General features: G+C 53.7%; 1 protein-coding gene across 1 annotated transcript in view; it reads right to left on the reverse strand.

The window, feature by feature from the left end:
- LAMA5 (laminin subunit alpha 5) overlaps positions 1 to 20,957 on the reverse strand; it is a gene marked incomplete at its 5' end in the record, with an annotated part of 86,392 nt that overhangs the window by 4,692 nt on the left and 60,743 nt on the right. Inside the window, 46 exons of the mRNA XM_083873175.1 lie at positions 76 to 216; positions 498 to 630; positions 1,004 to 1,155; positions 1,357 to 1,485; positions 1,965 to 2,127; positions 2,234 to 2,367; positions 2,470 to 2,623; positions 2,704 to 2,840; positions 3,083 to 3,259; positions 3,464 to 3,606; positions 3,973 to 4,152; positions 4,266 to 4,379; positions 4,464 to 4,566; positions 4,790 to 4,931; positions 5,157 to 5,311; positions 5,388 to 5,504; positions 5,586 to 5,782; positions 6,627 to 6,797; positions 7,328 to 7,439; positions 8,265 to 8,375; positions 8,475 to 8,626; positions 8,706 to 8,849; positions 9,057 to 9,237; positions 9,681 to 9,781; positions 10,054 to 10,268; positions 10,654 to 10,734; positions 10,959 to 11,086; positions 11,361 to 11,474; positions 11,906 to 12,136; positions 12,358 to 12,441; positions 12,528 to 12,629; positions 12,768 to 12,929; positions 13,287 to 13,427; positions 13,970 to 14,114; positions 14,253 to 14,457; positions 14,570 to 14,781; positions 15,012 to 15,127; positions 15,876 to 16,015; positions 16,206 to 16,332; positions 16,741 to 16,942; positions 17,432 to 17,529; positions 18,139 to 18,247; positions 18,821 to 18,981; positions 19,283 to 19,436; positions 20,150 to 20,256; positions 20,350 to 20,492. Of these exons, the coding sequence (XP_083729301.1) occupies positions 76 to 216; positions 498 to 630; positions 1,004 to 1,155; positions 1,357 to 1,485; positions 1,965 to 2,127; positions 2,234 to 2,367; positions 2,470 to 2,623; positions 2,704 to 2,840; positions 3,083 to 3,259; positions 3,464 to 3,606; positions 3,973 to 4,152; positions 4,266 to 4,379; positions 4,464 to 4,566; positions 4,790 to 4,931; positions 5,157 to 5,311; positions 5,388 to 5,504; positions 5,586 to 5,782; positions 6,627 to 6,797; positions 7,328 to 7,439; positions 8,265 to 8,375; positions 8,475 to 8,626; positions 8,706 to 8,849; positions 9,057 to 9,237; positions 9,681 to 9,781; positions 10,054 to 10,268; positions 10,654 to 10,734; positions 10,959 to 11,086; positions 11,361 to 11,474; positions 11,906 to 12,136; positions 12,358 to 12,441; positions 12,528 to 12,629; positions 12,768 to 12,929; positions 13,287 to 13,427; positions 13,970 to 14,114; positions 14,253 to 14,457; positions 14,570 to 14,781; positions 15,012 to 15,127; positions 15,876 to 16,015; positions 16,206 to 16,332; positions 16,741 to 16,942; positions 17,432 to 17,529; positions 18,139 to 18,247; positions 18,821 to 18,981; positions 19,283 to 19,436; positions 20,150 to 20,256; positions 20,350 to 20,492 (6,620 nt within the window). The remainder of the gene's footprint in view (positions 1 to 75; positions 217 to 497; positions 631 to 1,003; positions 1,156 to 1,356; positions 1,486 to 1,964; positions 2,128 to 2,233; positions 2,368 to 2,469; positions 2,624 to 2,703; positions 2,841 to 3,082; positions 3,260 to 3,463; positions 3,607 to 3,972; positions 4,153 to 4,265; positions 4,380 to 4,463; positions 4,567 to 4,789; positions 4,932 to 5,156; positions 5,312 to 5,387; positions 5,505 to 5,585; positions 5,783 to 6,626; positions 6,798 to 7,327; positions 7,440 to 8,264; positions 8,376 to 8,474; positions 8,627 to 8,705; positions 8,850 to 9,056; positions 9,238 to 9,680; positions 9,782 to 10,053; positions 10,269 to 10,653; positions 10,735 to 10,958; positions 11,087 to 11,360; positions 11,475 to 11,905; positions 12,137 to 12,357; positions 12,442 to 12,527; positions 12,630 to 12,767; positions 12,930 to 13,286; positions 13,428 to 13,969; positions 14,115 to 14,252; positions 14,458 to 14,569; positions 14,782 to 15,011; positions 15,128 to 15,875; positions 16,016 to 16,205; positions 16,333 to 16,740; positions 16,943 to 17,431; positions 17,530 to 18,138; positions 18,248 to 18,820; positions 18,982 to 19,282; positions 19,437 to 20,149; positions 20,257 to 20,349; positions 20,493 to 20,957) is intronic.

The following is a 20,957-nucleotide window of genomic DNA, read 5'->3' on the forward strand; positions in this document are numbered from 1 at the left end:
TCCCTCTTTCCCAAGGGGGAGCAGCACACTCCCAACAACCCCATTGCTGGGATATTTGGGACTGCAGGTGCCCACCTGGGTGGAGTGGTGGTAGAGCAGCCCCTCCTGCTGGCTTGTCTGGAAGCTGAAGCCACTGTAGAAGTCCCTCAGCCCTGGGACATCCGTCAGAGCCAGGGTCAGGTAGCCATGGCCATGGACACTGACATGGCGGGCAACCTGTGGGAGACAGCACAGAGGCAAGGTGAGAGCCTGGCCCTGGCCTTGCTGGGGTGCTGGGAGATGGGTGAGGAGCTCTGGTTCCTTGCTGGTTCTGGTTCTTGCTACGGCCAACCATGTGGAGCAAGCACCTCACCACGACCCCTCTGCACTGAGGACTTGGGAGATTTACGCTTGTTTTTCTGTGAATGAGGGGAGATGGGGCCTGTCATGGGGGTCCCCCTTCCCTGACAGACCCTTCCCCCAGTACACTGGCCAGGCTGCCAGGGCTTGGTGCTCACCAGGAGGTCTGAGGTGCACCCGTAGCTGACGCCCACAGTGTTCATGCGTTTCAGGTCGACGTATTTGCCAAGAGCCTTCAGGCCCTTCATGCAGCCCCGGATGGGCCCACCCGTGGGGAAGAGAGCTTTCAAACTGCAGGAGAAGCAGAGAGTGTTAACAAGGACAGTCACAGGCAGGACACAGCCCTGGGCAGGATCTGGCCCTGCAGCTCTTCAGGCAAAGTGCCTGGGAATGAATTGTGATGGTCACAGCATCAAGGCTGCTCCAAGGCACGCAGCACGGCAAAGGAGGACTTGGTGACACCACCAGCACCTCCTCCCTAACCAGAGATGGAAAAGTTACCATCCTTAAAAGCTCAGGCTGATGGACAGGGAGAGGAAAACTTCTCCCACAGTTTTAACAGGGTTCCAACAGCCCTGGATGTGGCTGAGAAAGGGCCAGGGCCACCACCAGGGACTTGAGGGGAACATGCTGACTGTCCCACCCCACTGCAGGCTGGACCCACCTGGGGGGCAGCACAGCTGGGGGCACACCCCCCAGGTAGTAGGAGACAGCATTCTCCAGGGAGTTCTCCTGCTCCACCACAAAGATGGTGAGGCGCTCCACCCGCACCAGGATGCGCTTCTTGTTATTCATTTTGAGGAGGAAAATCTGAATCTGGAGACAGAACAGAGAAATGATCCATCAGTCTGGGGCAGTTTCGGGTCCATCACAGAGGGCAAGGCAGTGTCTAGTTAATGGCTCAAGTCAAAAAACCTCTTGCAGCTCTTCCCCCCTCAAAAATGGACATGGAGGTCCATGTGCCTCCTCACCCTGGATGAGGAGCCCACCCTCCATGAGAGCCCCATTCCCTCTTACCGCTTTGTTTGTGGTGCTGCTGATGGTGAGGGAGGAGGAGTTGCTTGGTTTTGCCATCTCCAGGCCAGAACTGAAATCATAGTAAAGAGCCAGCTTCCCGTCCCGGATGGCCAGACACAGGAATTGACCCTGGGGAAGGCAGGATGGACTCTCAGCAGGTGTCCAGGATGCAGTTGTGGCACTGAGCCCACCTGCCCTTTAGCACTGGTGGGAGCAGTGCCCTGCTCAGAGTTATTTCCAGTGCCCTGGTCAGAGTTATCTGGGACTTATCTTCAAACAGCAGCCCTGTGCTGGGTCACAGGGATAACACTGCAAGCTGGAAATGCTCCTTGCAGCATTGCCTGTCCCAGTGAACCCTGACCCAGCTTGGAGGGTCTCCAAGTTCTGGGGAGCCCCTCCAGCACCAGCCAAGTGACTGCTGTGAGGTTTGGGTCCATTCCTCTCATGGCTTTTAACAACAGTGCTGAAATCCTGCTCCAAGCAGCCCTGAGATCTCCAAAGCTCTCCTCTCCCTACTGTCCTGAACTAGAAATGCCTGCAAGCAGGCCTGGGATTGTCCCAGCCCACCCAGTGAGGGATGAAGGCTCCCCAGGAGAGCAAGCACCTGCCTGGTTCTCCAGGAAGAAGATGATGCCGTTGTAGGAGACCACGCGGATCTCCTGCTCAAAGCGCTTGGTTGTGCCAAACTGGCTCTCAAACTTGATCTCAGCATAACCAGTGCCATCAAAGTAGGAGCCGTCAGTCAGCCAGGGGTCTCCTGTGGACTTGGACCTGAGACACACAAGAGGCATCAATCCCAAGCCATTTGCTGTGCCCTGGAGTGAGCAGAGCTGAGCTAGGTGCCTCAGAGCGGGGCTGCTCCAGGCTCAGTGCCCACCTTGCGCAGGGTTTCTCGGCTGCCGTGTCCAGCTCGAAGGTGTGCTGGAAGTTGTACAGGCTCACCACCTCCTCGTTCAGCGTGTCCAGCTCCAGGCACCCCCGGTAGTTGGGGTAGCGCAAGGCAGGAGGGGGCTGAGAATGAAACCCGACACTTAAACAGGTTTTCCCTCCTGTAGGAACCTCCAAAGGCATTGCTGACACCTCCTACAACCCGCTCCCCGCTGCCTCTCTCACCGTGAAGCTGGAGGGGTAGCCCCCCACGTAGAAGACCACGTTGTGAGGGTCCAAGTTGAGCAGCCCCTGCTCTCCCTTGGCCACGCTGTCTCCCTTGATCTCGTGCACCCTCTGCCTCTCCACAATCACCGACATGTGCCCGTACTGCAGGATCCTGCAGCAGGGAGGGATGGTCAAAGACCAGGGGAGACCCCCAAAGGAGCAAACCTTGCCCTCCCTGAGTAAAGGTCATACCTGTTGATGCTGATGGTGACAAACTGCTCTCCAATATCCTCGTCGACACTCAGGGAGGTTGGTTCCTCATTTCCCAGTTTGTAGATCCAATGCACTCTGTGGTCCTTGAGCACGATGCCCAGGTAGTCTCCAGTGGCCTGAACTCAGGGAAAGACAGGGCTACATGTTGGCATTTGGGACAGGCAGGAGCTCTCCCTGGTGCTCCCAAGGCTGCACTGGACAAACAGCCCCTACTCCACTCCCCACGCAGGCTGACAGCTGCATCCAGGGGCTTTGTGTTCCCCACAAAGATGTTCAGGGACCAGGTGAGGGGCTGATGTCCAGGCACGGACATCACTGATGCAACAAGGGCTCACTTCACACTCTGACCCCATCTCACCTCTTGGCTGCCCAGGTATAACACGAACCGCCCGTCCCCTGCCTCGCCCTGCTGGCCCCTGGGCTCAGGGTTTTGGATGTAGAACTTGAGGGATGTGTAGGCTGCTAAATCCTGCAGATTGCTGGGCATCCGGACCTGCACCCCTGAGCTGCCATTGAACTTCATGGGCACTTTCACCTGGAGGGAGAGAAATCCAACCCTGTGGCACTGAACCCACTGCCACCTGTCTGGTCACTGCCAGTTCTACCAAATCCCACGAGAAAGGGACCCTGTCTGGTGCCCCCAGACACTCTCCCCTCTGCATGCCACCCTCAGGTAAGCCCTCCTCCACCTGAGGACCCCAGCACACCACGCCCTGCCCTCACCCTCCCCTGAGCTCACCTTGCTGGCAGCGTTCCTGGCCTGTGTGATGAGCTGCCGGATCCTCATGATGTTCTCTGACACGGTGGCATTTTTGTTCCTCCTGTTCTCCAAGCCACTCAGCTTCTCCAGCAGCAGGGGAATGGTGCTTTCCAGGCTGGACACTGGGGTTGAAGAGGAGCCAAGTGTTTTGGAGGTTAGTGAGGAAGGGAAATGCAAAGTTCAAGAAGTTTGAGAAATGCAAGTCAAAGCAGCGGTAGCTGGGAGCAGTCACAGAGAGATCCCCTAAATCCATCAGCCTTGAGGCAGGTGTGAGAATGCTCCAGTGCATGCAACCTCCTGCAGTAAAGCTACAGGTGATACAGACATTGCAGGAGAGGAGAAAAAATGGGGCAGGACTTAAAGCATCCAGTATTAGCTACCTCCCTCTGCTCTTGACCTGGAGCTGCAAAGCATCACTTTCAAAAAATACTCTGGGGGTATCTGTGCATGCAGTGGCTGATATCAGACTCAACAGGCTCAGCACTCACCAGATTTTCTGGCATCCTGGACTGCCTGGTTCAGGTCTTCATTTCGGAGGCCTCCATACTGGTCTTTCCACTCATCCAGGTTCTTCTTCATGGTGCTCAGGGTGTCCTCCACTCTTGCAGCTGTTTCATTGGCCTCAGCAGCAGCTGCTTTGGCATTCTGGATTGTGTCCTTTGTGTCCTCTGGAAAGAAAGATGTATCTCTAAAGTGTCCAGGACCAGGGAGGAAGCACCCTTGGGTCACAGTGCACAAAGAAGGGAGCAGAGAGAATCAGTCCAGCTACCCCAGAACAAACCTTGCTCCCTGCCCAGCATGTCCTGCACAGACTGGAGCTGGGTCAGGAGCTGCTCCTTCTTCACACGGAGGTCGGCCAGCTTGTCCTTTGCTGTCTGCAGAGTGCCTTTAATAGCTGCAATTAAAGAAATGCACATGCTGTTTGCTGGAGCTCAGTCCAGCCCAAAGGACATCAGATCCTGCGAGGAGCCTCTCTCACCCCCATTGAGTTTGCTCTGCTGTCTCCTCGCAGACTCCTCCAGGCTGCTGCTGTTCCTCTTCAGGATTCTAGAGGTGGACCCAAGGTTTTCTGATATGACATTCTGTGAAACAAACATGGGACTCTGAAGAGGAATTCAAGTCTCTGGCTCTGACTGCACACAAAAATGCTCCTTCAGGCAACTGCAGTGAGGTGTGACAGGGAGACCCAGACATTGAATCTGGCCTCAGCTGTGGCAGACTCTGCTCTTAGGCACAGAGCCCTTGTGTCAGAGGGAAGGGAGTTAGTTTTTTGCCCATCTCTGCAGAGCTCCCCACAGCACATACCCTCAGGGCCTCACTGGCTGCCTCATCAGCATCATGGGCTGCTTGCTCTGCTTTCCTCACAGCTTCAATGATGCTGGCATAGGCATTGGAGGCATCGACCGCCCGCTGGATAAAGCCATCCTGGTTTGTGTCCTGGATAATGCTGTGTTGGAAGATGAAGCCATCAAGTCCATGGAGAACACTCAGGGTCCTGCCCATGCCCTCACAGACAAATCCCCTTTGGGCTCCTCAACATGATGTGTCCCCCAGTATAAAACTTTGGAGGTGATACCCTGCTGTTCCCCCTGCCATGGTGGGGCTGCAGTTTCCCATCCCCAGCTCTGGTAGGAGACAGCCTGACTAGTGAGGGTCGGGACAGGTGCCTCACCCAGACAGGTTCCTTGCGAGCTCATCCAGGAGCCGGGCGTGCTCCTCTGCCTGCTCCACGATGGGGATCTTGCTGCTGGCGGGGGAGAACTTCTTGACCCGCTCAGTGAGGGGCAGCTTTGCCCCATCCAGCCGAGCCGCCAGCTTCTCGTAGGCCTGCAAGGACACTTGTCACTGCTGAGGGCTGCCACACCTCTCCCTCTGCCCCTACCAAAGTGCCTCTGCCACTCACCTCCTTTGCACGCTCCATCATCTGCAGGAAGTCAGAGACCTGGGCAAGGGCGTCCTTGGCCATCTGCAGATTCTCCTGCACCAACACGTGCTGCTTTTGGAGTTCTTGGCTCTTTTGCTGGACACAAAGATCCAGGGTTAGGGACCAGCAGGGCTGGGACAGCCACCCCTCACTGCCAGGACCGTGGTGAAGGTCTACCTGACTCTCCTCCAGGTTGTTTCGGTTCAGGCTGTTCAGGTCCTCAGTCTGCCTGGTTTTGTTCACGGCCTCGTTGAGGGCATCGCGCAGATCCATGAGCTGGGAGCTGTGCTGGGCCAGGCGCTCCTGGATGCTGCTCAGCAGGTCCTGGTTGGACTGCCAGCGGGCATGCAGCTCACTCCTCACCCGATGCAGCACTGGGAATATGGGGATGAGAACTGTTGTTTATTCCTCTTCCTGTGTTAAACCAACTCTTTTTGTGCCTGGCTGCCTTAAAGCCTGGCTCTGGTCCTGGCAGATATCCATCCATCCATTGACCATCTTCCATCCCTCCCTCCTTTTCAGCCTAGATAGCACAGGACCTTGTCCATGATTATCTCCAAACCTTCAGTGCTGGTGAGAGATGGGATCTCTTTCAAAGACACACGGTCATGCCTGAAAAGCTCCAGATGATGGAGAAACCACACCTGAGGCCTTGATTACTTCCACTGTGAAAAATTACTTATTTCCAACAACAGCCAGTTTATAATTCCAGCTTTCAGCTGCTGAGCTGTTTTGCCAGGGCCTGTTAATCAGAAGTGTTCTCTTCCTGCAGTGCCAGCTTCCCTGACTGGGCTCACTACTCTCACTCCTGCAAGGACACCCTCAGGACAGCAGAGCTACTGTGGGTACTGGCTGCTGGTTGTTACTCTATGGGGACAGCAAATAGGAAGATACATGGTGTGACTTATTCACATCCATGTGTGATGTGATACATTGTACAATAATGGTGATTCCTGGTTCTAAGTGTTGTCATTTTTGTTCATCAAATGGAACTACCCAGCTAGTTCTGCCCTGAAACTTTTTTCTGCCCTGAAATAATTGCCTTAGGAGAAAAGGAACCACAAATTACGTAATTTGTCACAGGGGACTCTAAAACTATCAAAATTGCTGGGGGTGCCTGATTCTTAACAGCACCACCAACATGACCATGATGTGCAGTGTCTGTGTGGGCTCCAAACCAGACCCAGCAGGATCTGGGCAGCCCAGAGCTGGACTCACACTTCTGAGCCTCCTCATGCTCACGCCTTGCCAGCTCCTCCTGGGCTGCCAGGCTCCTCTGCTTCATCTCCCTCAGCATCCTCTCCACTTCGGCCACCTTCTGCCGGAACTCCTCTCCGGACGCGGTGCTGGCGTTGGCTGCCCCAAACCTGTCCATCTGCCGCACCAGGTCTGCAGAGAAACCACATCCCCTGTTAGACTGACCAAACCAGATCCTTCAAACTCCCTGAGGTTTTTCCCCTCACAAACCACTGAAAGCTTTCAGGCAGCACTTAGACAACAAATTGCTTGAGGTCACCCAGAGGCACTGCCCCATGTTTCTGCCTCTTTGACCACTACCGGTAACACACACTACATCCTGAGCATCTTTCTGTGGCTTTACCTCCTTGTCCAAGATCCAGCCACTCTCTTTTGCTAAATCTCTTCTGAAACTGCAGTGCAGACTGCCCCTGTTTTATGCATTTTAGTAATATTTATGGAACTTTTAACTTTTAACTTCTTTTCCCCCAGACTCGTGTTTAGCCAAGCAGCTGAGAGTCACAATAAGCCTGGTCAGAGTAAAAGCTGAGATTCTGCAGGGATCTTCATTTGTATTTTCCCATGGCTTTCTCTAAGCAGTGCAATACTTGGCAGTGATTGAAACCAAGAGCATGACATATCACAGGGAAAAAACCCCAAAGTGAAGAGCCCTCTTGACATACCTGCAATGCCCCTCTGGATGCTCTGGATGTGCAGCAGGAGCTGTTCCCCCTGCTGGTACATGTCCCTTGTGTGCTGCTCAACACGAATTGCTTCTCTGTGAGTCATGGTCATCTACCATAAAAACACTGGGTTACTTCAAGTACAAGATGGTATTTTATTTGTCAGTAGGACTGCTACTCCCAAAAGGCACACAAGGCCTGGGAATGTGTAGCTTGTGAGTTCTTGAATGAACCTGCCCTTTGCTGCTGTTCTACAATGCACTGAAGGGTGATCTTATTTAGCACCTTCAGAGAATGCAACAGGCTCTGGATGCTGGAACAATCCCAACACCACAGAGTTCAGCACTGTTATGTGCTCTTAACACAGGAAAAGCCCCAAAGCCCGGAGCCAGGTACACCTCAGTCCTGATCAAGAGACAAGGGGCTGCAGTCTGGCTGTTTGGTATGTACAGGGGCAGTTTGACTTTGCAGCTCTCTGGGGAAGTATGTCATCAAGTAGAGATTTTTCCCTCTCCCTCAGATTAGGAACAGGCATTTTATAAATCAAATATTGCTGTTTATATGTTCTCTGAAGACACAACTGCTAGGTTTCAGACTGGTTATAGACTGCATCCATGACAGACCCAGATGTTTTATGTTCCTTACTTGTATGCCCCTTTTATAAATGATACTTAATTGAATTTATTTACACTGCTTAAAGTTGGAACCACCTCAAAAGCAAGCAATAAATCTAAAACTACCAATATCAAGACACATTTAACAGTTCTCCAAGGAAGCAAAGCAGGTAATCTACCTTGAGCACCTAACACTGCAACTTAGTTCTGGTTGAGCAATAGACCCAACCTGCCTGAACCAGGCTCCTCACAGCCTTCAAAGCCCTCATTTTGGTAAAAGGGGGACTTGCGCTCTGGCAAACGAAGATGGAGAAATATCCTACTTTGTGTTGCAGTGCGTTCAGGTCCTGTGTGAGATCCATGTTCTCATCCTCCAGCTCATCAGTCCTTTGCCTGACCCTGCTCATGGCTCTGTGGTACTCACGGAGCTGGTTCTAGCAAAAAAAAAAAAAAAAAAAAAAAAAAAAATAGGCTAAATCAGGCCAACAGGCCAGGAAACATGGGCAGAAGGGGATGTGAAACCTTCCACATACAGCAATGGCCATGATGGTGCCGTTGAGGCCGTGCAGGCGAGCCCAGGCGATGGAGCTGGCGTTGAGGGTGACCAGCTGGCCACGGATGGATGGGAAGGACCTCTCGATGCTCTGCAGGTCCTCCAGCAGGAGCAGGACACAGCTGTCACACACTGCAGGGGAACACAGCAGTCAGCACAGGCCTCTGCTGGGCTTCCCTCCCCTCTTTCCCCAGGACAGTGGGACACAGACCTTCACACTTCATGCTGTCGGGGCCGTTTGCCACCAGGATCTCGTGCTCGCGCAGGCAGACGTCACACTGCTTCCCTGTGAGCCCGCTGGGGCACGTGCACTCCCCGGTGCGAGGGTCACAGGAGCCCCCTCTGCACTCACACTCTGCAGGGTGGAGTAACAGAGAATCATTTTGTGCTTTTACCCCTCTGGAGAGAGGGGAAAGAGTGGTTTTATTCCAGCTGTGCTCATCCACACACCACAGCCGCGGGTGCACAGGCCCTCAGACAGCTGCCAGCTGTTTTCTGCCTTCAACAACTGGAGCAGCAGCACAGCCCTGTCCCAGTGCCCCTGGCTGGAGCCCACACTCACTTGTGCAGCCGCCCTGGCCGAAGCCCCAGTAGCCTGGGGCACACTGGTGGCAGCGTGAGCCGCTGACCCCGGGCAGGCAGCTGCACTGGCCACTCTGCACGTGGCAGCTGCTCCCCACGGCGCCCACGTCGCAGTCACACCTCCGGCAGCCCGAGCAGCTCTCAAAGCCGTAGTATCCTTCCTAGGGAAAAGCAGGACATGGATGGTCTGGTCAGCAAGTGTGTCTCTCTCCTGGGCTAGCGATGCGGGACCCCAGCTTTCCTTTCTAAGTGTGTTGTGAGCACCACAAAACTTAAAGCAACATGGTAAAGATGTGGAGCTGCAGCGAGAACAGACACAGCACTGCCATGGGAAGGTGCCCTTGCCCAAGCTGGACACACTCAGGAGAATGGGGTTTACTGCAGTTTCCCAAACAATGCCACTTTACTGGAATGCTGCCTCCACTGCTTGCTGCCACATTTTTAATAGACTTTGGCCATGTACAGTGCAGCTTGTGCAAATGCAGCCCTCCCCAGCTGGCAGCCAGCCCTGTTCTGCTCACAGGCCTGGGGGATGGCACACTAGGGATCTCCCTCATCCCCATGACAAGGACAGGCACCATCCCAGGGCCCAGGTGACCCTCACCTCACAGCGGTCACAGTGCTGCCCTGTCACTCCAGTCTTGCAGAAGCACTGGCCAGTTTGTGGATGGCAGGAGTCAGTCCCACAAGGTGAACAGTTGCACTCTGCCAGGGAAAAATACACCCAATATTACACTGAAGAGCCTATCAGCCACTCACAACACTTACTGCTAACAGGGAAGCCTCTTTCCCCCTTATCTATCAAAGTTAAGACAGAGCCTCTTTCCACTTGGATTTGCCTCTCACAACAACCTATTCCCATGACCCCTTAGGCAAGCTGCATTTGGGCTGCTGTTCCTCAGAGGGGAGAGGAGCAGTGCTGGGGAATGGGCACACTCCCCTTGCCCCTGGGCTGGCTGGCTGCTTGCCCCACTCACGTGTGCAGTTCTTGGCCACCACGGCGTCCCCGTAGTAGCCAGGAGCGCAGAGCTCGCAGCGCGCCCCGGCCGTGTGGTGCATGCAGCCCGAGCAGGCGCCTGTCAGGGAGTCACAGCTGCTGAACAGCATGTTGGGATCCGTGTTCCCACTGCAGTCACAGGGCTGGCACCAGCTGCCAATCACCAAGGGGTTGCCGTAGTATCCCGGGGCACACCTGGAGAAACACAAGTTACAACAGAGTGAGGATCCTGCAGGTCGTGCACTGGAGTTGCACAACGGGAACAGTGTGAGCATCCAACACTCATAACTGCTGCAGCCCTCAGGGATCTCAAAACACTTTGTGTTTTGCCTCGTGGTACATCAGAAAGGTGCCTTTATCACAGGCTGCAAGTCAAGGCAAAGCACACTTAACTCATACACCCACAGTAACAGAATTTCAGCAGTTGGGCATTTGCAGGCTGAAAAGGACTGGAGGATATGCTGCCAGAACAAAGCACACAGGGGCAGAGCCAACTGTTTCTAGTGCAGTCCTTAAGTGGACAACTTCTCTGCCAGGGTTAGTGTCTGAGGCCCCCCAAACACAGGTGCCACCCCCTTACCTCTCACAGTTTGGTCCAGCATAGCCTGGCTTGCAGAGGCACTGCATGTTGGAACCCTTGTGGACACAGCCAACAGCAAAACTGAAACGAGATTGGGGATACAGGGAGGAGCAGTTACTCCTGATGCGGTGCCAGGGGAGCTGATCACTCATTGTGGGCTGTTGAGGCCTCAGGGAAGAGGCTGTAAACATGGTTTGGGGACAAGGACAAGGCTGGCATTGGGACACCTGCCCTGGTGGGGCACAGAGTAGTTCCAGTGGTTAAACAGTGAGGCCAAACAGGCAATCCCATCCTGCGGTGCTTACTTGTTGGAGGCAACAGAAAGAGGGCATGGGCACCCAACACACTGCAGGGGTTCTTGGGCAGAGAGGTTGCCCATGTAGCCGTCCTTGCACCGCTCACAGTGGTCTCCCTCTGTGTTGTGCTGGCAGTTCTGCAAGGGAAAGGCAAGCCCTGGGCTCAGCACTGACAACAAGAAATGGTGGATGCACTAAAAACTCCCCAGCAGGATGCCTCAGTCCTTCCTCTCTCCCAGGACTGCCTCGCACCCCAAGCTGACCCTGAGCAGGGTTACCACTGAAACAGTGAAGCCAATGCTCCAACTCAGGCACGGTTCTTCCAGCCCAGTTAGGATGTAAAGAGCTTTTGAATCACATGCTACAGAGCTCAGAACTCCAAAATATCACACTGCTCTATTGTTTACTTACAAGGCATATCCCAGAGCCTGGCAGGCACTGATCTGAGTGGCCATTGCAATGGCAGGGGATGCATTTTCCCAGAAAGAGCCCCTTGGTGTCCCTGTAGTAACCTGGAGCACATTCCTGAGGAGACAGAAAAAGGCAGAGATCTGAAAAACAGCTTGATACTTTTGGGAAAAGCAAAGAAACTAAATTAGTTTCCATGACAGAATTCCCACTGAGTTGTACTGATGGAGAAAAGATTATAAGCAACGATGAAGATTTTTCAGTGTAGTTCCTTCCTGCTCCTTTTAACCAGGAGAGAAGTGGCCAGAGAGAAGAACCCATTCCAAGGCACTGCAACACCTGAATGACTTCCCCATCATGCCCTTTCCAAGAAGGCAGATGAAACTTTTGTATCCCTCCCAGGTGCACAGTGTTGCAGTGGGGAAATGTTCCTTCCTTTGGAACAAGGCGACCTGTCATTTTGACTGAAGAGAGCCTGGAGGCAGCTGGAACCCAAAACATGACTATCTGACCCTCTGACTGGAACAGCACATCCACTTCCCCCTTACCTGGCAGGAGTCTCCCTGGTAGTTGGCTGGACAGAAGCACAGCTCCACGTTGCTGGCACGGATGCCCGTGGCTGTGTCTGTTGCCATCTCCAGCACCACACGGCGCAGGGACACGGAGGAAGAGAGCTGGGAGAAGAGTGCCCGGATCTGCAGCTGCTCCAGGTTTGCCAGCACCATCATGAGCTCCTCTCTGGACACAGGGTTGTGAGTCTCTGTGTGCCTGAAGTTACCCTGGTGGGAGAAAACCTGACATTACTGGCAGGAAGCACAGGCATCTGAACATCTGGCCCAGGCATCTCCACATCCCTGCTGCTGGAATTTCTCCCCTTTGCATGGGTGAAAGAGCCCTGCAGCACCTAAAATGCTGAGCTCAAAGCAACTGTCCCTCTGTCTGCATGAGGTCTTGTCCTTTCCTGCATTATCTGAGCACTTCACTGTGTGTGCAAACTCACCTCCACCAGCTGCAGCTGGCCTTCATGTGCCTCCCCTGGCGACGGGTAGGCACCTTCCAGAAACATGATGCTCATCTGATTTCCCTGAGAAAAGCAAGGAAGGCGTCAGCCACCACCTCACCCTGTTTCCTGGATTAGCAAGGGGCACCAGGGAATTTCTTGGGCTGCACCTTCAAGATCACGTCGGGCCGTGACTCCATGGGAATGAACACATCACCCCTGTGAAGGTTGGAGTGCAGCTCATAGCGAAGGTGCCCTCCATAGGAGGAAACCTGAGGGAGAGACAAAACCAGACATTGCTGCAAGTCCACACCACTGAGACACGACAGAGACGGCTGTGTTCAACTGGAGTGTGAGCAGTGTCTATATCAGGCTGCTGGTGAGGTCAGGGTGGTTCCCCACTCTCTTACCTGGTCCCCAAGGTAGGAGCTGGGTGCAACCCAGTAGAGCTCCTGGAAGGCATCTGGGAGGTTTTTGAGGTCAGCAGTGACAAGCTGCTCCCGTGGGCTCAGAGATGTTGGCACTTCGTGACGGTCGCTGCTCAGCAAGAGCCACCCGTTCATGTCCACAAACTGGAGGGGAAGAGCAACTGTGGGTCTTCTAGTGGAGTTACAGTAAGTATTTGGGTGTTGATGCTCCAGAAGAACAGGTCCCAGAGCAGCAGAAAGGGGAATAACAGGCTCACACCTCACATGCATCCTGATGAAGCCACAGGAAAGCTGATCATCACCCCCGCCCAGCACATGAGACCCCAGAGACCAGGAAAAAGGGCTGAAAGCAGGAGATGGGCACAGGGAGTCAAAGATAACCCTCCTCATGGTGTAACTTCAGTAGGATTAAAGCAGGACAGAGACCCGAGGGCAGCAGGGAGCCAGGTGGATGAGGACACACCTGGCCTGCAGGCTCTGGTGGCCCCCAGCCCCACTCACCTCAGCTCGGTGTTTCTCAGCACTGCGGCAGCGATCGGTGGCACCGAAGCAGAAACACTTAGTGCAGCCCTTGGGGTTGGTGGCATCCAAAGAAAATGTCCCCAGGCGGCACTGGTCACACCTCGGGCCCTCCACATTCTCCTGAAAGACAAGCAAAGCTCAATGGCATCAGCAGCTTCTCACAAGGCCTCAGTGGAGGACAGGGATGGCTGTCTGAGTGATCAAAGCACAATGCTGTGGTGCTGGAAGATGTTAAAGCAGCCTCCCAAACAGGTTTGCTTGTACAGCACCCACCAAACATTAAATTCACCTAGAAAAAGCACTAAAGAGGCTGGAGCAGGCAGCTCAGAAGCTGTTTGAGTTACTCCGCTGCCATGGAGCCAGGAGCCAACAGGGCTGACAGCCCCACCTGCAAGAAGCTCTGACACAGGGCTGGACTCAGACTGGCCATCTACCCCAGTGACAGCCCAAGGAGTGAACACTCACGGCCAGGAAGGATGAGGAGATAAGAGCTTTTCAGGGTGCTCTGAACCCACCACCCCATGGGGCAGGCTGGCTGCAGCTCAGGCACTCTCCTTGCCCAGCCCTGCTCCCTCTGGCACGCTGGGCACCCCCAGCCCCTGCCACAGCAGGACAATTGAGCCAAGGAGAAAGGCACCACATGGAAACATCAGGGGACTGACCTTGCAGTGACACTGCCCCGTGACTGGGTCACACACACTGGCCTCAGTGCCAGCCTGGTGGCAGTCACAGCGCCGGCACTCGGGGTAGTGGAAGTAGCCTGGGGCACAGAGGTCACACCGCCGCCCGATGATGTTGGGCTTGCACCTGGAGAGCCAGAAGAGCTTTCAGAGCTTTCGTCATCCCCATTCTGCACATCCCTCAGCTTGCTGAGGTGTACAATCTCTCCAGCAGGGCCCAGGGATGCTGCCAGATGTCCCCAGCACCAGGACAAGGCTCCCTCACCTGCACTGCCCACTGTCCACGTCACAGCCTGGCTCTGCCAGCTCCTGCACGCCGGGCCGGGAGCAGTTGCAGTCCTCACAGCCGATGAGAGGGTGGCAGCCGAAGGTTTGGGGCTCGCAGACAACACACTCTGGCTTCAGGGTGTGGGGAGGGCAGATGCACTGCCCTGTCACTTCATCACAGAGTCGTGTCCCGCAGTCACAGGCTGCAAGGGGCAGAAAACGGCTGGGTTTGAGCCAGAGCCAGGAACCCAAGGCAAGCACGGGGAGTGGATACAGAGCAAACACTGGGGAGGCAGAGAGGGAGGGAGAACTCACGCCTGCAGTTGGGGAAGCCCCAGTAGCCGGTGGCACAGCGGGAGCACTGGCGGCCGATGACGTTGGACTTGCAGGGACACTGTCCCCCGAAGGGCTGGCACTGGCTGCCCCGCGCCCCAGCCTCGTGGCAGCGGCACGGCTGCGCCCCGTTGTTGTAGAAGAGGGACAGCGAGATGGCAGAGTCACGGCAGAACCTCGAGGACGTGCTGGGGCTGCAGGGAAAGGCAGGAGGAGTCAGTGCTGCACATCCCCACAGCCTCCCCTCCACCCCAAATCCAGCCTCTCCTGCAGCCAGGGGTAGTTAGTGGGACTGTGACACTTGTGGTCAATAGAAGGAAAACCTCGGCCAGCCCCCTCCATGCCACACATGAAGGAGTGCTGGTCCCTGAGAAGTGTGCAGCTTGAGGACAGCAGAGAGGGCACCCAAAGCCAAGCATCTCACTTGATGTAGAAGCTGTTGATGCCACAGCTGCTGATGAAATCATAGGACTTGTCCAGGGGTTCCTCCTGCAGGTACTGGGAGCTGTAGCTGTCCTCAGGCACCACAAGGATGTAATCCTGCAAAGCAATGGTGAGCTGGGTGAGCCAGGCTCTCAGCTCAGATAAACACCATCCAAAATGACTCTAAAGTCCAAATGTACCTTTAACGTTCCATGCCTTGCTGGGACAGAACATAACACACCAAGTACTGCAAAGAGCAGGAGTCACCTCTCTATTGAGGTCTGTCCATGAGGGTCCATCTAACCTAAAGCTCCACATGAGGAACACACAAATTGTCTGGACTAAAACCAGGCAGAACACCCCCAGAGCACAGCACTGGCTGTGCCTCAGCAGGGAAGCTGTCTTTATCATCTGAAATTTCTACATGTGGGTTCCAATTCTGTCTTTCAGCTATTTATCCAAATTTTGGTCAGTCCTCTAGTTCTGTTGCCTGAGAATAACAAGGGCTACCTACTCTCATGATGAGGCCTGCCTGAAGAAACAATATTATGCAGGTTTAAATATTGCTAGAGCAGAAATAAAGCTTATTCTGGAATATTACAAACTATGCATCCAAAGTAACAGCTTCAGTTTCTGCTTGGTTTTGATATCAAAACCAGAGAAGGAAGGACACTGTCATCTACAGAAGCTGTCCCTGTAAATTCTGCCCTCAATTCCACACCATTAAGGTTGGAGACTGCAACTTTCTAGGGTAGTTCAGAGACTGAGTGATGGTGGGAAACATTCCTGTGGTCACACAGTGACATAAATCCAATGAAAAGCCCCCTGCTGAAGCCTGCCCAGCATGCTCTGGAGAGGGGCTCACCAGCCACAGCTGCTTGCCCTCTGGCACTCGAACAACCACAGTCAGGTCATTATCAGTAACATCCAGGATGATCTGGTCCTCAGAAACCACCAGGCTCCGGCAACCGTAGCCATGTGGGCAGAAATTGGCATTGGTCTGACCTGAAAAGATGACAAAAGTGTTGGTCTCACATGTCCCTTGAGTCCCCATCACATCTTCCCAGTCTGGAAGGGTTAAGTCAGTCTTGCTTCAGTTTTGAAATCCCTAAAGGACCCACAGTCATCCCCTGGCATGAAAAACTCCCAGGGCTTTTGCCAGCCAGCAGCTTCCCCAGGCCCCTGCTGTTCTCACCTTGCCAGATGCGCCCACCATTGATGAGCACTTCCACGGGGAAGGTGGGGTGGTTGGGCTGGTAGAAGTGCAGGATGAAGGCATAACGTCCCAGGGTCTGGATCTGGCTGTTGAACACCACTGCAGCCTGCCCCAAAACGGGAGAACACCGACAAACATCCATGAATGATACCTGCACTCACAGCTGGGATGTTTTTTAATTATTGCACAGATTTGTGCTCTTATTGCACAACTGCCAGGTCTTGAGAATTCAGTGAATCAAGCCCCCCATGCCTCCACACTCTCTCCCCTCTAATGCTGCCACACCTGAAAAAGCTTTTCCTGGGATTCCAGAGAACCAAACAAAGCTGGATAAAGCCAAGACAGGTGAGTCCACAGGAATTACAGGTTCAGGGAGAAGTTTAAAGCTCAGATTAAATTCTGAAAATGCTAAGTGATAAAGCATTTATCAACAGGTAAGGGAAATTTCTCCCTGCCCCTGTGGTCCAGTGTAACAGCACCAGCAAACTAGCCCAAGCCATGCCTGTGCCCCTACCTGTGGGGACTGCAGGAGGATGAGCTCTGCAGTGGGGTCCATCGCTGTGGGAGGACGAGGAGCAGGCTCCACTGGCACCCCAGCTGGAACCACATGGACAGCCTGAGCCAGGGGCACCTCTGGGGCAATGGGCAGAACCTGGGCACCCTCCAAAATGATTGACTGAGAAAGCTTCAGGAACCTTGAGGGGACACAGGAGCTGCTGAAAACCAAGGAATAAACAGGATGTGAGTATCTCCAGAAATAAAGAGAGGCTCTGGGATCCTGGCAGGGAAGCACACCCTGTAACTCCTGGTGGATTACAATGTGTGCCTGCTGAGGGAGAGCTCACTACCAGCCCCCCTGGGGCTCTGAGATATGGGCTCAGCAGGAAGAACAGGAGCCTGGCACAGGGTAATTCCTCTGCAAATATTTATTTGAAGCAGTGTCAAAAGCTTGGATACAGCAAGTGCCTTGCTGTACATGAGCAGGCACAGGAGTGCCTATTTGGGATGACACTTGAGTGTCTGCCCCAGGAGGCAGAGTGGGGCTCAGGTAAAGGACCATCAGTCTGAAGCAAGGAGCTTCACCTCAGCTAGAGATTTCTTCATCAAAAACTTAAAAGTCTCTGAGCCTGAGGGAAGAGGGATAAGCAGATGTTTTTGGAAATAGTCCCATTCATGCTAAAGCTAAGGGGGCCTGAGACTCTCACCTGTTGGATGAGAAGGTGCCATGGACACTGATGCAGTGCACTTTTGGCTCGATGAGCTCCATGGTGAACTGTGCAGCAGGGATCAGGTACACTTTATGCTGCCACGTGGGAGAGAGACACCTGGTTATGTGACAGCCTCTGCCACTGGAGCCACAGCAGACCCTGTGCCCACCAGCTATCAGGCACTTCAGCTATTGCATGGCAGTCACATTTCTTCTTACTGCCCCCTATTCCTTGGCACAAGCCTTAGGGCATTTAGAAGCTCCGCATATTGGTGGGATTCTTCTCTCCTTGGCTAAATAAGGAATGTCTTCGAGATAAAAAAGGAACTGACCCACTGCTACAGAGGCCCTTCTGCAAGAGCAGCTGCTTCTCCCCATCTCCTCCCCGTTCCCAGACCCATGATCTACTTCAAAACACCTCACTGACCACATTCTCCACTTGGACTGGTCATGACACAGACTAATACCTGGTATCCTGTCCAAACAGGACTAGAAAACCCAGACCAAGATCCAGTATCCAGCTGAAACAGAACTAGAAAACCCAGCCTAAGATCCAGTATCCAGTCAAAACAGGACTAGAAAACCCAGCCTAAGATCCAGTATCCAGTCCAAATAGGACTATAAAATCCTTCTACAGGCTAGATCCCAGTCCAGTCTTTCCTCCCTGTGACCTGTTGACAGAGTTGCCCTCAGAGGGAGCCTTACCAGGAAAAAATCAGCCAGACTAGCGGTGAAACGAACAGTGGCCTCTGAGGTGAGTTCAAAAGTTGCCATTCGACTCTGGGAATCCACAGCAATCCCTCGACAAAGGAAACTGTAAGAGAAACACACATTCTGAAGCCAGCCTTGCACAGGGTCATGACCCATTTCTTGTCCTGCCAGCTCTATGTCCTGAGGGGATTTACACAAAGTCCCTGGAAACCTTTTGATGTTTTTTCTGGCTGCTCACGAGAGCAAAGTTTTCCAAGGACACCCCAAACGTTTGTTTCCTACTGCCAAGGTTGCAATCTGAAGTCAGACAGGGTTTGACCTGTCTCCAATAAACCTGCCCATAGGTCATTCCCTAAGTCAAGGTCCCTACCAACATATCCAGCTGTAAACAGATACAAAAAGATCAACTCCTGACAGAGGCAGGTACATACTTCCCTGAGATGGGATGGCCAGCCACTAAAATCTGTGTCCAGCTAGAATGACTCTGGACACACAGAGCTTAGATGGACAACACTGAAACTTCCTTTGTCTACGTGATAAACTCAAAAAAGTTCAGCTGGAGGGGAGGCTGTCCTTGCCATGGCAGAGAACTGGACCCTTTTCCCCTGGAGGTGCCCATACCTGTAGACACAGGGGTGGAAAGTGAAGGTGCCCTGTAGAACAGAGGTGCCCATACCTGTAGACACAGGGGTAGAAGGTGAAGGTGCCCGTCTGCGTAGCCATGTGTGGTGAGCTCACAGCAATGCCCACAGTCTGCAGGGCGTTGGTGTTGGCATATTCCACCAGCAGCACGTACCTCCCAGGCTGGGCCACGGGCAGGGACAGCTGCACTTCCACCTGGAGGACACAGGGATGAGTGAGGGAGTATGTGCAGGATGCCCATGCTACAAACCAGCCTCTTCTGCAGCTCAGGGAACAAATCCCATCAGATCCCAGCAAACCTCTACATGTGAGACTCTGGGTTTGGGTGCCTTGAACAGGGCACACAAGCACACAGCTGCATGGCTGTAAAACCTTTCTGGTCACCTGTAAAGGCTTTCTGGTCACCTGCCAGGTGTAGGCAAAGCCCCAGACAAGAGAAGCAAAGGGGTGAGTGCTGCACTGGCCAGGAGAGGGACAAAACACAAATGCCACTCACATCACTGCCACTGCAGGTGGCCATCAAGGGGTGGGAGGGGCTGAGCTGCTCCGTGGGGCACAGCCTGGGGAGCCGGTTGTCCAGCCTGCACACTGCATCCACCCCTGGCACGGCAGGGAAGCCCTCCACAGACAGGTACTTGTACAACAGGCAGCTGGAAGCACACAAGAAAAAAAGTGAGGTACAAAAGTTATGTTGTGATTATAAAAGAGCACCCACATAGCCTGGGCCCAGCTAAGCTTGCAAAAGGCTTTGGTCTATCAGGAGGGCCAAGGAGCAGCTCTGGTCAGTGGGGAGGAAGAGACTGGGCATTATAGGACCAGAGACAGCAGTAACAACAAAAAGCTTCTCCCCTTGCAATAAGACCCCTTGTAGGGTTTTATCCTGAGGACCACTACTATGGTGGATGGGACAATCAATGTCCAGGGCCCAGCCAGCATTCTTGCGAACATGAACAGAGAAGTTCTGGGCAAGCAGATGCACTGAGATGCTCCAAACACTACCAGACTCTGTTAATTTTAAATAGTCCAGCAAAACCTACTCATGGCAGCTATTTTTGAGGACACACACAACCACACACAGCCTGGCACTGGGAGCCCAGCCTGGCAGAGAGGTGGGCTATGGTGTCACTGGGTGAGCTGGCCTCCAGGGTCCATCAGAAAACACAGACTGGCTGTATCATGGATGAGGAGATCTATGGGACGGCTTTCTGGGCCAGTGCAGGTTCCACAAGCTTTATCAGCTACAGGCAAGGGCTCTACAAAGCAGTTCTACTGCATCACAGAATACAGACTGTGTATATTCCTTGACCCCAGGCCAAGAGGAGCTGAGCAAGCCTACACAGCACAAAGATGTGCAGATTCTTACTTCTGGGTGGCTTGTTCAGGAGCTGGCTGGTAGACACAAGGCTCCGTGACCTTCAGCTGCAGGATTGGTGCTTCATAGTATGAGCTGGGCAGCAAAACCAGATAGTCCTAGGAGGAGAAATGGGAGAGGTGTTATGCTTTGGACTCTTGTCCCCGGGGAGCTGCTGAAGCCCCCACAGTGAGTGGAACACAGGGCCTTACCAGCAGCACACCCTCTGCTTCAACAACCAGGGACCAGGTGTTGGGGTTGAGTACGAAGGGCTCCCCGAAGCTGTTCTGGGGGATAGTGACAAAGGCTGGCTCCGTGCTGGGGGCAAAGACAATCTGCTTGGTCTGCTCTGTACCTGGAATGGCAGGGATGAGAGGCTGTCAAGGGATTGGAATGGAAAACCTGGGGCTGGACATGGGAGATTATGCTCAGGGAAGCATTTGTGGTGCAGTGGGGAGTGTCAGGTTCCCACTTGCTCGATGCACCACAATCCCACACTGTCCTGGAACAGAGACATCCACTCTCAATCTGCTCAACAGCCTAATGGGAGAAATAAATATAAATCACTACAATCCTTAATGCAAATCCAGAGCTCTCACAGTGTGCTGTGAGACTGCAGAGCACAGAGTGTTGCAAGCCAAGGAGCGTTTTGCCAGCTAGGAAAGGAAAGAACTCATCTGTGAAGAGTTAATTGTCAGACAGACAAAAAGAATTGCCCAGATACATTTTTCCTCAGGGAAATTCTGACCCCAGCTCCACAGGCAAGATACCTGTCTTTTGGCAAACTTTCAGGCCCCCAAGGTGTGCTCCTGCCTTTCTT

This window comes from Zosterops lateralis (assembly GCF_965231275.1).
Source record: "Zosterops lateralis genome assembly, chromosome: 16".
Classification (NCBI taxonomy): Eukaryota; Metazoa; Chordata; class Aves; order Passeriformes; family Zosteropidae; genus Zosterops; species Zosterops lateralis.